Below are 15428 nucleotides of genomic sequence, written 5' to 3'. Positions count from 1 at the left end.
GGAAGAGAGGCTGAAAGAGACAGGGAAGGAAGGCTGAGGGAAGGGAGGCTGAGGAAGAAGGGGAAGGGAGGCTAAGGGAAAGGAGGTCAAGGAAAGGGAGGCCGAGGGAGACAGGGAAGGGAGGCCGAGGGAAGGGAGGCCAGTGGAGAAGGGGCTGGGAGGCTGAAGGAAAGGAGACCAAGGGAGAAAGGGAAGGGAGGCCAAGGGAAGGGAGGCTGAAGGAGACGGGGCTGCGAGGCTAAGGGAAGGGAGGCCAAAGAAGAAGGGGTTTGGGAGGTCAGGGGAAAGGAGGCCAAGGGAAGAGAGGCCAAGGGAGAAGGGGAAGGGAGGCCGATTGTGTTTTGGGGACGGTGTGTTGGGGACAGTTTTGGGGACAGTGTGTTGGGGACGTTGGTTTGGGGACATTGGTTTGGTGACGGTGTTTTGGGGGATGGCGTTTTGGGGACTGGTTTAGGGACATGGGTTTGGGGACCTTGGGTTGAGGCCAGCGGGTTAAGGCCAGCGGGTTGGGGATGGTGGTTTGGGGACGATGTTTTGGGGTGGTGGGTTGGGGACAGTGGTTTGGGGACACTAGTTTGGGGACAGTGGTTTGGGGTTGTTTTGGGGATAGAATTTTGGGGACAGTACTTTGGGGACATCATTTTGGGAACAGTTTTTGGGGACAGTGTGCTGGGGACGTTGGTTTGGGGAATTGTGTTTTGGGGTCGTCGTTTTTGGGGCGCTGCTTTTAGGGCCGGCAGTTTGGGGACAGTGCCTTGGGGTCGGTGGGTTGGGGCTGGCAATATGGGGACGGCGGCACAGCCCCTGTGTCCCCCCTGAAGCCCCCATGGTTTGGGACCCCCCCATCCCCACCACCCCAAACCCCCTGCCCCTGCTGGTCCCCATCCCGATGCCGCACCCAGCAGCGGGGTGACCAGGGGAACCCCAAAACATCCCCATCCCGGGGGTCCCAAATCACCCCCCCAGCACCCCCAAAGCCTCTTTATTAGGGACGGGGGCAGGAGGGGACCCCCGAGGCCCTTCTGGTGCCACCCCAAGGAGATGATGGTGGAAATCCCAAAAACGGGCACAGGGGTGACCCTCATCGGGACCCCCCTGTGCATCCCAGACCCCAAAACCCCAAAAGGGACAGCACGGGGGGGGTCACGGTTCGACCCAGCCTTTATTTCTCTCCGGAAGGGAAACCAGCGGCGCAAACACAACTTTGGCATGAGAAAACGGGGAGAAACCTCGTCCCGGGGGGGGGTAAAATCCCTTTTTTTTTTTTTTTTCTGGGTATTTCTCTCCCCCTTTATAGGGTCGCGGCGTAAACGCACCCTCTCAGAAATGCACATTATTTTTTTGGGGTTAAAAGGTGAGAAAAGAAGCGCCGCGCCGGGGGACGGGCGCCCCAGATGCCCCCCGAGTCCTGGGGTCCCCCTTGGGTTTGCTTTTTTTTTTGGGGTCATGAGGGGTTGGTGCACGTCTCGGTGTCCCCCCCTGCAGCCCCCTGCCCCCGTTGGGTGAAAATGAGGGATTTTCCCCCATTATTCCCTTTTTCTGTGACGGGGACAGAGCCCCCGTGCCCCCGCTGTGCGATGTCCCTGTGCCCCGGAGCACCCCAAAAATTGGGATCAGGGTGTGGGGTGCGATGGGGGGCAATGGGGTGTGGTGGGGGGCAATGGGGGGCTATGGGGTGTGAGGGGGCACAGTGGGGCACAATGGGGTGCAATGGGGTGCTATGGGGTGCAATGGGGTGAAATAGGGTGTGATGGGGTGTGGTGGGGCACAATGGGGTGCAATGGGGAAGAGTGGGGTGCAATGGGGTGCAATAGGGTGTGAGGGGGTGCAATGGGGTGTAGTGGGACACTATGGGGTGTGAGGGGGTGCAATGGGGTGCTATAGGGTGCAATGAGGTGCTAAGGGGCACAATGGGGTGCTATGGGGTGTGATGGGGTGCAATAGGGTGTGATGGGTGGCAACGGGATGTGATGGGGCACAATGGGGTGCAATGGGGTGAAATGGGCCACAATGGGGTGCTATGGGGTGAAATGGGGCATGATGGGGCACAATGGAGCACAGCGAGGTGATATGGGGTGCAATGGGGCACAATGGGGTGTGATGGGGTGCAATGGGGTGTGATGGTGCACATTGGAGCACAATGGGGTTCAATGGGATGCAGTGGGGTGTGATGGGGCACAATGGGGTGCAATAGGGCACAATGGGGTGCAATGGGGCACAATGGGGCACAGGCTCAAGGGTGCAGCTTGGGGTCATGACGATCAAGGGTAAAAAATCCTCCTCCTGCCCCTCATTGTCCCCAAAAAACCACTTTGCCCCAAGTGACGCCTCCATCCCCAGACCTGCAATGAAGATCGGGGTCAGGGGGGGCACCCTACAACCCCAGCCCGGGCACCCCAACCCCTGGTGGCGTTTTGGGACCCCCGGTGCCCACCCCCAGCGCCCTGCTCACATCCGGAGAGGGTGCCAGGGGGTACCAGGGGGTACCAGGGGGTACCTGGGGGTGCCAGGGGGTGCCGGGGGGGGTCTTGGGGTGCCAGGGGGGGTTTTGGGGCTCCCCGGACAGGGACATGTGCTCCCCCCCTCTTCTCCCACCCCCCTCCCCCAATTTTTTCCCCCTTTTTTTCCCCGCCGCTTTCCACCGGGTCCCAGCGCCCTCTCCGCCTCTTCAAGTTTCACAGTTTGAGGAGTGCCGTTTTGCAACGTAAAAATAAAAATAACCCTTAATTTAAGTTAAAAATAAAATAATCCAGCCCCCCCACAACCCCCCCCAACCACCACCACCACCACCATCACCCTCCTGACCCCGCAGCCGCCCCGCGTCCTTTGGGGGGGGACCCCAAAGGGGAGAGTGGGATTCGGAAAGGGGGGGGTCCTTGGCCACGGGGACAAGAAGAGGGGTGCGTGGGGGGGTTTGGGGGGGGGCTACACGGAGCTGCGGCGTTTCACCAGCCCCTGGAAGGCCGAGAGGCTGTGGAGGCCGGTGGAGACGGAGCTGATGGCCGAGCGCCGCGCGCCGCAGAAGCAGCGCTTGGAAGGGGTCTGGGGGCAACGGCCCGGCGAGGAACGGCTCTGCTGCTCCACGCAAGTGTCCGAGGTGGACAAGTCCCGGGGGATGATCATGGGGATGGAGTACTGCAGCTTCTCCCGGCTCTTGTACCACAGGCACGAGCACATGGACTGGAAGTGGAGCACCTCGGCGTAGACGTTGCGCAGCCCTCCTCCTCCTCCTCCTCCTCCTCCTCCTCCTCCTAACCCTATGCCCACCGTGGATGCCGCTGGGGCACCCAAGGGGCTCGTTTCGGCTCCCTGCCTTCCTCCTCCTCCTCCTCCACCACCTCCTTGGCCGGCCCGGCTGAGCAGGGCCCGGTGCTCGGCGTCCCTCTTCTCATCCTCGGCGTTCATGGTCATGAAGCGCAGCACCACCAGGTTGAGGAAGGCGCCGATGACCGTCAGCCCCGTCAGGATGTAGACGAAGCTGAAGGCCACGTACTGGGGCTGGTTCTGCAGCGCCTCGTCCTTCTGCAGGGCCACGTAGTCCCCGAAGCCGATGGTGGTGAGGGTGATGAAGCAGTAGTAGTAGGCGTGGAAGAAGCTCCAGCGCTCGTAGTAGGAGAAGGCGGCCGCCCCGATGCACAGGGTGCTGATGCAGGAGAAGAAGCCGATGGCGACCATGTTGGCCATGGAGACCTCGGCCCGCCTCATGCCCAGGCACTTCTTGGCGCGGTGCAGGAGGTAGCGGACGAAGGTGTTGATGCGTTCGCCCAAGCTCTGGAACATCACCAGGGTGAGGGGGATGCCCAGCAGGGCGTAGATCATGCAGAAAACCTTCCCTCCGTCCGTGCTGGGGGCCGCGTGGCCGTACCCTGAGGGGGAGAAGGCGCGGAGAAGGGTTTGGGGTGGTCGCGGCGCCTTGCACGGCCCCCCTTCTGTGGTCACCCCTATGGGTGTGGGGTCTTGGGGGGGCTCCTAAATGAAGGCCTGGTGTGGGGGGGTGGTGTCGGTACCGGGGTGTTGAGGGTGCCCTGTCCCAATGTCCCTGAGCCTGAGCCGCAAGGGTTGGGTGGGGATGGGAAGGAGAAGGGGGAAAAACGGGAGATTTTAGGGAATGGAGAGGGGAGGGTGGATGGGTGACCTCTGTCACCCCATCCCTGCGTCCCTGCAGCCCTGTGTCTCTGCGTCCCCATGTCCCTGCATCTGTGTTCCCATGTCCCTTTATCCCAGTATCCCCATGTCCTTGTGTCTCTGCATCCCCATGTCCCTTTATTCCCGTGTCCCCATGTCCCTATATCCCTGTATCCCCATATCCCTTTATCCCTGTATCCCATGTCCCTATAACCCTATGTCCCATGTCCCTACATCCCTGTGTCCCATGTCTCTACATCCCTGTACCCCATGTCCCTTTATCCCCGTGTCCCCCTGTCCCTTTATCCCTGCATCCTATGTCCCTTTATCCCTGTACCCTATGTCCCTTCATCCCTGTATGCCCATGTCCCTATCTCCCTGTATCCCATGTCCCTTTATCCCAGTGTCCCTGTGTCCCTTTATCCCAGTATCCCCAGGTCCCTTTATCCGCGTCCCCATGTCCCTTTATCCCTGTATCCCATGTCCATATAACCCTATGTCCCATGTCCCTATAACCCTATGTCCTATGTCCCTACATCCCTGTGTCCCATGTCCCTATATCCCTGTATCCCATGTCCCTATATCCCTGTATCCCATGTCCCTATATCCCCATGTCCCTTTATCCCATGTCCCTATATCCCTGTGTCCCATGTCCCTTTATCCCTATATCCCCGTGTCCCTATATCCCTGTGTCCCCATGTCCCTACATCCCTGTATCCCATGTCCCTATAACCCTATGTCCCTATAACCCCATGTCCCATGCCCCTTTATCCCTCTGCCCCCAGGATCAGCCATCGGCCACCCGGGGGGCCCCCATCCCTCCCCATCCCCCCCATCCCCGGGGGCAGCATCTGGCCGTGCCCTAATCTCCTGCCTGTGCAGGACGCACGCAGATGGGGCCGTGTGGGGAGGGAGGATTACGGCCCCGTAACACGGCCCGGCAACGGCCAGCTGAGCCCGGGGGGGCCTGGGGGGGCTGGGAGCTGCCACGAGGGCAGCCACCCCTCTCCTCCTCCTCCTCCTCCTCCTCCTTCTCCTCCTTCTCCTTCTCCTTCTCCTTCTCCTTCTCCTTCTCCTTCTCCTTCTCCTTCTCCTTCTCCTTCTCCTTCTCCTTCTCCTTCTCCTTCTCCTTCTCCTTCTCCTTCTCCTTCTCCTTCTCCTTTCCCTTTCTTATTTCCCTTTCCCTTCCTCTTTCCCTTCCTTCCCCATTATTTTCCCTTTCCCTTTCCCTTTCCCTTTCCCTTTCCCTTTCCCTTTCCCTTTCCCTTTCCCTTTCCCTTTCCCTTTCCCTTTCCCTTTCCCTTTCCCTTTCCCTTTCCCTTTCCCTTTCCCTTTCCCTTTCCCTTTCCCTTTCCCTTTCCCTTCCCCTTCCCCTTCCCCTTCCCCTTTCCCTTCCCCTTTCCCTTTTCCTTCTCCTTCTCCTCCTTCTCCTTCTCCTCCTTTCCCTTTCTTATTCCTTTTCTTATTCCTCTTTCCCTTCCTCTTTCCCTCCCTTCCCTATTATTTTCCTTTTCCTTTTCCTTTTCCTTTTCCTTTTCCTTTTCCTTTTCCTTTTCCTTTTCCTTTTCCTTTTCCTTTTCCTTTCCCTTTCCCTTTCCCTTTCCCTTTCCCTTTCCCTTTCCCTTTCCCTTTCCCTTTCCCTTTCCCTTTCCCTCCCCCTTCCCCTTTCCCTTCTCCTTCACCTCCTTTCCCTTTCTTATTCTCTTTCCTTTTCTTATTCCTCTTTCCCTTCCTCTTTCCCTTCCTTCCCCATTATTTCCCTTTCCCTTCCTTCCCCTTCCCCTTCCCCTTCCCCTTCCCCTTCCCCTTCCCCTTCCCCTTCCCCTTCCCCTTCCCCTTCCCCTTCCCCTTCCCCTTCCCCTTCCCCTTCCCCTTCCCCTTCCCCTTCCCCTTCCCCTTCCCCTCCCCTCCCCTCCCCATTACACCACCCCACTCCCCAGTTATTCCAAGCCTCCAGAGTCCCATTCCCCATAAGAACAGGCCGTGTTCCCCTACAGGTGGAAAACATTTCAATATTATTAGGGCACGTGGAAAACATTAGGATATTCCCCTATACATGGAAAACATTTGGGTATTAAGGCACAAAATCGGGGACCCCCCCCCGGGCACCTCTCCCCCGGTGCCAGCAGCGTCCCCGGGTCCCCGTGGGCCATTTCTGAGCCAAAACTATCGGGGCCGGCTGGACTTGGGGACGGTTTTGGGGACCACAACGCTGGATTTGAGGCAAATTGACCCTACAAAAAGCTTTGCCCCTCCTGGGGCCCAGCCCTGCCCTCCGGGGACCCCCTCAGCCCTGGGGGTCTGCGGTCCCCTTTCCTCCTGCACCCTGGGGGTTTCAGGTCCCCTTTTTTCCTGTGGGGGGGAGCTGGGGGGCCCCAAATCCCACAGCTGCTCCTGGGGGACCCCAAATCCACCTGCTGCTCCTGGGGGACCCCAAATCCCTCGGCTGCTCCCGGGGATGGGGGCTGAGCGTGGTGCCCCCCCCGGGGACACCGTGGAGGGGACATCCCGTGGCAGGATGGAGCTGGGGGCGCAGCTGCCGGGTGCCTCAATTTTGGCCCCAAAACAGCCCAAATCTCCCCATTTCTCACAGCCATATGGCCAAGGGTGGGGTTTTAGGGTCCGAGCCTCCAGCGGTGCCCTGCAGGGACCCTCACCGAGCACCCTGCTGCCGTGTGGGCTCCGGGGCCGTATTTAATATATTTAGCCCCATTTCCCCAGGGGCTATATTTAGGATATTTAATATATTTAACCCCATTTCCCCGGGGCTATATTTAGTATATTTTATATATTTACCCCCATTTCCCCAGGACTTATTTAGGAAATTTACCCCCATTTCCCAAGGACTGTATTTAGTATATTTAATATATTTAACCCCACTTCCTATATTTAGCATATTTAATATATTTAGTATATTTAGCCCCATTTCCCCAGGACTTATTTAGTAAATTTACCCCAATTTCCCCAGAGCTATATTTAGTATATTTAATATATTTAGCCCCATTTCCCCAGAGCTACATTTAGCATATTTAACCCCATATCCTGGGGCTATATTTACTATATTCAGCCCCATTTCCCCAGGGCTATATTTAGCATATTTAGCCCCATTTCCCCAGGACTATATTTAGTATATTTAATATATTTAGCCCCATTTTCCCAGGGCTATATTTAGGAAATTTACCCCAATTTTCCCAGGGCTATATTTAGCATATTTGCCCCCATTTCCCCAGGCCTATATTTAGTAAATTTAACCCCATTTCCCCAGGACTATATTTAATATATTTAGCCCCATTTCCCCAGGGCTATATTTAGGAAATTTACCCCAATTTACCCCAATTCACCCCCCCATTTTCATCCTTTATGGGACCCTGCAGATGCTGCCTGCCCCCCTGCCCTATTGGGGACCCCTTCCCAGTGACCCCATTACGGCAGGGGCCGGATCCTGCCCCTAAAAAAACCTTACAAAGGGGGCTCAGCACCTTTTCCCTGCTTCCACCCCCCCAAAAAAAAAACCATCCCCAGAGGGTGCCAAAACCCTGGCACGTCCCCAAGGCTCGCGGCTGCCTCGTGGCCTTTTTAGGGCCGCGGAGGAGCAGGTGTAGGGCTGGGACCTGGAGCACGGCCAGGGGATGAGCGGGCAGCGGGCCATGGGGCTGCAAAAAGGGGGGGGAACGGGGTGGGGATGGGGGGCTGCGGGGTGGGGGTGAAGGGGGCGAATTATGGGGCTGAAGGGGGTGAGGTATGGGGCTGTATGGGATAAGGTATGGGGCTGAAAGGGGCAAGGGATATGGGGCTGTAGGGAAATAGGATATGGGGCTGCAGGGAGCAAAGTTATAGGGCTGCAGGGGGCAAGGTATGGGGCTGTATAGGGTAAGGTATGGGGCTGAAAGGGGCAAGGGATATGGGGCTGCAGGGAGCAAAGTTATGGGGCTGAAGGGGGCAGGGGTACGGGGCTGTAGGGAAATAGGATATGGGGCTACAGGGAGCAAAGTTATGGGGCTGCAGGGGGCAAGGTATAGGGCTGTATAGGGTAAGGTATGGGGCTGAAAGGGGCAAGGGATATGGGGCTGCAGGGAGCAAAGTTATGGGGCTGAAGGGGGCAGGGGGTATGGGGCTGAAAGGGGCAAGGTATGGGGCTGCAGGGAGCAGTGTATGGGGCTGTAGGGAAATAGGATATGGGGCTGCAGGGAGCAAAGTTATAGGGCTGCATGGTGCAAGGTATAGGGCTGTAGGGGGTAGGGTATGGGGCTGCAGGGAGCAAGGGGTATGGGGCTGTAGGGGCTAAGGTATGGGGTTGCAGGGAGCAAAGTTATGGGGCTGGGGGCTAGGGCTGCTGGGGGCAAGGGGTATGGGGCTGCAGGGAAATAGGATATGGGGCTGCAGGGAGCAAAGTTATAGGGCTGCAGGGAGCAAGGAGAGGAGGATGCAGGGAGCAAAGATATAGGGCTGCAGGGTGCAAATTATGGGGCTGCAGGGAGCAAGGTTTTGGGGCTGCAGGGGGCAAAGTTGTGGGGCTGCAGGGGGCAGGGGTATGGGGCTGCAGGGAACAAAATTATGGGGCTGCAGGGAGGAAGTTATGGGGTTGCAGGAATCGAGGTATGGGGCTGCAGGGGGCAAGTTATGGGGCCCGGAGCAGCACCCCCCCTCCAGCACCCCCCAGCACCGAGCCCCTCGCTCCGTGACCCCAATCCCAGTGTGTCCCCTCTGTGTGTGTGCACAGGGGGGGGTCACAACCCCCCAGGAGTGCTCGCAGCCCCCCCACAGGTCCCCGTCCCCCCCCCTGCAGCCCTTTGTGCCCCCCCCGTGCCGCGGGCCCGATGCTGTCATGGAAAATCCCCGCACCGGCCAAGGGCCGTGTTTGCGCTGACCCAAAACTGGCAATTTTTCACTCAATTCTGGGGCTCCGCCAGGCCTGTTCCCGGTTTCCAACCCCCCCCCCCAAGTTCTCCCGTTCTCCCCGCTATGGGGCTGGGTGCTGGTGGCCCCCCCAGAGGGAAGGGGTCTCCGGGGGGGGGGATAAAACCCATGCTCTAGAACCTGGCACCGTGCTCCAGGGCACCATGCACTGGCACCCAGATTGTGCACCGGCACCCAGCTCTTTGCACGAGTGCACAGCACCCTGCACAAGCACCCAGCACCGTGCACAAGCACCCAGCACCCTGCACAAGCACCCAGCACCGTGCACAAGCACCCAGCACCATGCACCAGTGCCTAGGACCATGCACCAGCACCGTGCAGCAGCACCCAGCACCTTGCACAAGCACCCAGCACCGTGCACTAGTGCCTAGGACCATGCACAAGCACCCAGCACCGTGCACCAGTGCCCAGCACCATGCAGCAGTGCCCAGCACCATGCAGCAGTGCCCAGCACCATGCACAAGCACCCAGAACTTTGCACAAGCATCCAGCACCATGCACAAGCACCGAGCACCATGCACCAGTGCATATCACCATGCACCAGCACCATGCAGAAGCACCCAGCACCCTGCACAACCACCCAGAACCATGCACTAGCACCATGCACCAGCACCCATTACCGTGCACTGGTGCCCAAATTGTGCACCAGCACCATGCAGCAGTGCCCGGCACCGTGCACAAGCACCCGGCACCGTGCAGCAGTGCCTAGCACCGTGCACCTGCACACAGCACCATGCACAAGCATCATGCAGCAGCACCCAGCACTGTGCAGAAGTGCCTAGCACCATGCACCAGCACCGTGCACAAGCACCCAGCACCGTGCACTAGTGCATAGCACCATGCACCTGCACCAAACACTGTGCACCAGCACCGTGCACAAGCATCATGCAGCAGCACCCAGTACTGTGCACAAGCACCATGCACAAGCAACCAGCACCATGCACCAGTGCATAGCACCATGCACCTGCACTGTGCACAAGCACCATGCACCAGCACCCAGCACTGTGCACAAGCACCCAGCACCATGCACCAATGCATAGCACCATGCATTTGCACCCAGCACCTTGCACCAGCACCCAGCACCGTGCACCAGTGCCCAGCACTGTGCACCAGCATCCAGCGCTCTGCACAAGCACAGAGCACCATGCACCAGTGCCTAGGACCATGCACCAGCACACAGCACCATGCACAAGCACTCAGCACTGTGCATTTGCACCCAGCACCGTGCACAAGCACCCAGCACCATGCACCAATGCATAGCACCATGCACCAGCACCGTGCACAAGCACCATGCACCAGCACCCAGCACTTTGCACAAGCACCCAGCACCGTGCAGCAGTGCATAGCACCATGCACCTGCACCCAGCACCGTGCACAAGCACCCAACACCATGCACCAGCACCCAGCGCTCTGCACAAGCACCCAGCACCGTGCACCAATGCACAGCACCATGCATTTGCACCCAGCACCTTGCACCAGCACCCAGCACCGTGCACCAGTGCCCAGCACTGTGCAGCAGTGCCCAGCACCATGCACCAGCACCCAGCGCTCTGCACAAGCACAGAGCACCATGCACCAGTGCCCAGCACCATGCACAAGCACCCAGCACCGTGCACCAGCACCGTGCACAAGCACTGTGCAGCAGCACCCAGCACTGTGCAGCAGCACCCAGCGCTTTGCACAAGCACCCAGCACCATGCACCAGCGCCTAGCACCATGCACCAGCACCCAGCACCCCCGCAGCCCCTCTGCTCTCCCCACCGGGAGCCCCCCGCCCCGTTGCAGCCTCTCGTCTCCCCCCTTCTCTAGCCCCACGCCGCCCCGGCCAGGCTTTCTCGCAGCCTGCCATAAATCCTGCACGCTGCGCTCGCTGCAGCCCGGGAGGCGGCTGATAAATGTTGAAGCCAGCCCATAAATCACACGCGGGGCGCAGCGGGCTCCGGATCGGGTCCGGCTTCCCAGCACCAGACCCGGCAGCACCCAAATTGCGCTTGGCAATAGGAAAAAAAAAAGACCAAAAAATCAAGAAATTAGGCCGCGGGTTGTTTTTTTTTTTTTTTTTTTTTTTTTTTGTTTTTGTTTTTGTTTTGTTTTTGTTTTGTTTTTTTGTTTTTTCTACCCGGTGCTGGGCACCTTTGGCCCGGCACGGGTTGTTTGTGGCTGCGCTGAGCCAGCCGCTTGCAGGGTTTAATGAGGCATCCGCAGGGAGAGGAGTTAATTGCTCCTGGAGAAGCTCTCCAGGACGGGGACGAGCAGGAAAAGGACAGGGTGGGAGCAAAACGGGGCTCTGGGGGGGCTCCAGGATGGGGAAAACCCCCCAGGACAAAGCTCTGCCTCCTCCTGGTCAGCCCCAGCGCCAGGTTTTGGGTTTTGGCTGTGCGGGGTGCGAGCAGCTCCCCAAAAAGCCACCACAACGGGGACGGGTGGCGGCGGTGGCGGCGCACGCGCCCTCAGTAGGCTTCAGAGTGAACACCCCGGGGGTGTTTTTGGGGTGTGGGGGGGCAGCTCGCGGCCCTAAAATGGAGCAGCAGGGTCCTTCCCCGCGGCACGTTCACTCTGAAGCCCACCGAGGGGCCGAGCGGGGGCTGAAGCGGTGATGAAAATAGCAGCAGGGCACGGAGAGGGGGGGGGGCGCAAAGCAAGGCCCTGGCCCCAAGCAGCCAGGGAGGGGGGGGGGAAACGCAGCCGAGGACGGGCAGCGAGGCCAAGGGCTTCTGGGGGGGGCAGCAGGGGGGGTGTCCGGGACAACCCGGCCCTGCCACCGTGTCCCCGTGTCCCCCCCGAGGTGCTGCAAAAGGGGCTGCGGGGTCCCCCCCCCGGGGTGGTGCGCGCGTTCCCGTGTCCTCGTCCTTGTCCTCAGCCTCTTTTTGTGCCCCCCCCCCCTGAACAAGGGGGGCTGAGAAGGGGAGGTCCCGGCACCGTCCCGCAGTTTGGGGCCACCAGGAGACCCCCCCCATGGGGCAGGGTTAGGGACGGAGGGGACACGGGGACACCACTGTCACCGCAGCCTTGCCCCACGCCGAGCCGTCCCGTGCCATAAACAACCCCAAAAAGGGGGGGCGGAGGGGGGGGACAGTGACAGATGGTGGCACCGTGGCCAGCCTCCGCCACCTGCCCTGGCCCAAATGGCCGCAGCGAGGTGGTTTTGGGAGCAGGGGACACGTTTTGGGGCCGGTGACAGCCCCCCCCCGGCACGTGGCAGGGACACGGGGTACCCGTCCCCGTGCGCACCCGGCTGCCACCAGCGCTGTCCCCATGGGTGCCACCACGGGGGGCTCATCTCTCACAGAGCATCCCCCCCCCCACCCAGGGCAGCAGCACCCAACCCCAGGCACCCTTGGGTGCCCCCCCAGCTCCCTCCCCAAAACCAGAGCCCCCCCCTGAGAGTGTCAGAGGGGACGGAGCCCCAGGGGGAGCTCGGGGACAGGGGGACGCGTGCTGGGGACAGGGCTGCCAGGGACCTTCAGAGCCTGGAGTTTTGGCTTTTTTCCCAGGAGAAGGGAAAAAAACAAAAACCAAAAAACTGAAAAAGCACAAAAAGCAAGGAAAACTTCAGAGCGGGGCCCAATTTTTCTTCCTTTTTTTTTTTTTTTGGGTTTTTTTTTGTTTTTTTTTTTAAAGCCTGCCCTGCGCCCCCGCGGGATCTGTCCCCGGCTTGGGGACAGGCACAAAGCCCCCCCCCGACCCCCTCCCGACCCCCCCACCCCTCTCACGTCAGACATAAGCCGCTTCCCCGAGCCGGCCCCAGCTGCTCCGCCGGCCCCCAGCCCATAATAACCCCCCCACATCAGCCCTGAAGCCCCCCAAGACTCCCCCCCAACCACAGACCCCCCCCATGGCACGCCGAGCTTTTAGGGGTCCGGGGATGGGGACGTTTTGGGGCTGGGGGTTTATAGGGGTCCTGTGCCCCCCCCCCCAGCCCCCTGTCCCCCTCCCCTAAAAGAGGGGGGAGCCTCCAGCAGCATTTCCAAGGGGATTTTGGGGTCCTGGCACCCTGCACCCCCCCGGGGGGGGTCCTGAGCTGTGCCCCCCCCCCCCCAGCAGCTCCCACACATCCCTGTGTCCCCCCCCCTCAGCAGGGAGGGAACCCTGTCCCCAGGAAACCTTCCTCCTCCTCCTCCTCCTCCTCCTCCTCATTGTGATGTGCCCCAGCAGGGACCCCCCCCAACCCTGCCGGACCCCAAAACCCCCCCCCAGGACCTCCCTGCAGGGCCTGGAAGTGGGGTCCCTGCCCCAAGACACTCAGCCCCCCCCCCCCCCCCCCCCCAAACACCCTGGGGATTTAAGAGGGGGTGGGAATGGGGGGGGGGTGATTCCAGGCAGGGGATCCCCAAAATTGGGGGGCTCTGGGCTGCGGGGGTGGGCAGGGGGTGTGTGGGGGGGGTGTTTTGGGGAGGGGGCTGTCTGGGGTCGGGTGGTTTGGGGAGGGGACCTTTGGGGTGGGATTTTGGGGAGGGTGTCCTTTGGGGTGGGCTTTTTGGGGAGGGGTCCTTTGGGGCCGGGTGTTTTGGGGAGGGGTCCTTTGGGGTGAACGTTTTGGAGAAGGGTCCTTGGGGGTCGGGCGTTTTGGGGAGGGGTCCGTTGGAGCTGGGCCTTTTGGGGAAGGGGACTTTTGGGGTGAGCGTTTTGGAGAGGGTGCCGCTGGGGCCGGGCGTTTTGGAGAGGGGTCCTTTGGGGCCGGGCGTTTTTAGGGGGGGGACTTTTGGGGTCGGGCGTTTTTTGGGGGGGGGAACTTTTGGGGTCGGGCGTTTTGGGGAGGGCTCCAGCGGGGTGGGCATTTTGGGGAGGGGTCCTTCGGGGTGAGCATTTTGGAGAGGGTGCCACTGGGGCCGTGCGTTTTGGAGAGGGGTCCTTTGGGGTCGGGCTTTTTGGGGAGGGCTCCGGTGGGGTCAGGCCTTTTTGGGGAGGGCTCCGGCGAGTCTGCACAGCTTCAGCAGCGAACCGGGCAGCTCCCCCTAACACCCCAGGGCTGCGCGCAACGGGGGACCCCCTCAGCATCTCCCTCATCCTCCGGGGGGGCGCACGGCGCAGCGGGGGGGGGGGACCCCTCATCCTCCGGGGGCGCATCCGCAGGGGTCGGGGGGGGGGCACGCCGTTACCTATGGTGGTGATGACGGTGATGGCGAAGTAGAAGGAGCCGGCGAATTTCCACTGCACGCCGGCCTTGTGCGGCTTGAGCTTGAGCACGACCCACTCGAGCTCGCGGAAGCCGGCGGCGCTCAGGTTGTACTTGCTCCGCAGCTCCTGGCTGCGCGCCTCCAGCCTCCGGCGCTCCTCCGTCTCCCCCTCGGACTCGAGGGCGTCGAAAACGGCGGCCCCCACCAGCAGGTAGGTGAAGGTGCACATGATGAGCGCCAGCGTGCGCACATTCTGCCGCTTCATGGTGCGCAGCGGGCGGCGGAGGAGGCGGCGGAGGCGGAGAGGGGGGGAGGCGGCGGCGGCGGCGGCGGCGGCGGGGCCGTCTGGGGCATGGCGGCGGCGGGGGGAGAGGTGGAGGGGCGGTGGGGTGCCGGTGGTGGTGGTACTGGTGGTGCTGGTGGTGCTGGTGGTGGTGGTGGAGGTGGTGGAGGTGGAGGAGGAGAGGGGAGGGGGCGGTGGAGGAGGGGGCGGGTGGGGGCGGAGCTGTCCTTCAGCACCAGCGCCCCCCCCCTCCCCGCACTGGGAATGGGGATTGGGAACTGGGGTTGGTGCTGGGAATGGGGGGAGAGAGGTGGGTGGTGGGAATGGTGCTGGGTACTGGGCGCTGGGCACTGGGAATGGCACCAGGCACTGGGAATGGCACCAGGACCAGGCACTGGGCACTGGGTATGGCACCAGTACTGCCACTGGGTACCAGGCACTGGGTACTGGGACCGGCACCAGGCACTGGGAATGGCACTGGCACCAGGAACCAGGCACTGGTGCCAAGCACCGTGCACTGGGAATGGCACTGGTACCAGCAATGGGCACTGGTTCCATCGCCAGTACCATCACCATCCACCAAGCACTGGGTACTGGGACTGGCACCGGGTACTGGGCACTGGGAATGGCACCGGGACTGGGCACTGGGCACTGGGACTGTCACCAGTACTGCCACTGGGTACCAGGCACTGGGTACTGGGACTGGCACCAGGTACCTGGCACTGGACACTGGGAATGGAACCAGCACCGGGCACTGGGCACTGGGCACTGGGACTGTCACCAGTACTGTCACCAGGCACCAAGCACTGGGTACTGGGAATGGCACTGGGAATGGCACCGGGCACTGGGAATGGCACCAGGACTGGGCACTGGGCACTAGGACTGTCACCAGTACCACCACCGTGCACCAAGAACCGGGTACTGGGACTGGCACCGGGCACCAGGCACTGGGAATGGAACTGGGTACTGGACACCATGCACTGGGT

The 15428-nt window shown here is 61.0% G+C and overlaps 1 protein-coding gene across 1 annotated transcript; it reads right to left on the bottom strand.

Annotated features, from left to right (window-relative positions):
* Positions 1 to 1143: 1143 nt before the first annotated feature.
* KCNK3 (potassium two pore domain channel subfamily K member 3) lies at positions 1144 to 14571 on the bottom strand. The gene is made up of 2 exons (XM_084513986.1): positions 14142 to 14571; positions 1144 to 3866 (listed from the first exon to the last, which is right to left on the bottom strand). The coding sequence occupies exons 1-2, from the start codon at positions 14422 to 14424 to the stop codon at positions 2926 to 2928; spliced, it is 1224 nt and encodes a 407-aa protein (XP_084370112.1). The 5' UTR covers positions 14425 to 14571; the 3' UTR covers positions 1144 to 2925.
* Positions 14572 to 15428: the final 857 nt, after the last annotated feature.

Source organism: Aythya ferina, assembly GCF_964211825.1.
Source record: "Aythya ferina genome assembly, chromosome: 3".
Taxonomy (NCBI): Eukaryota; Metazoa; Chordata; class Aves; order Anseriformes; family Anatidae; genus Aythya; species Aythya ferina.
The sequence above is the reverse complement of the archived record's forward strand: the minus strand, read 5'-3'. Positions and strand labels throughout refer to the sequence as shown.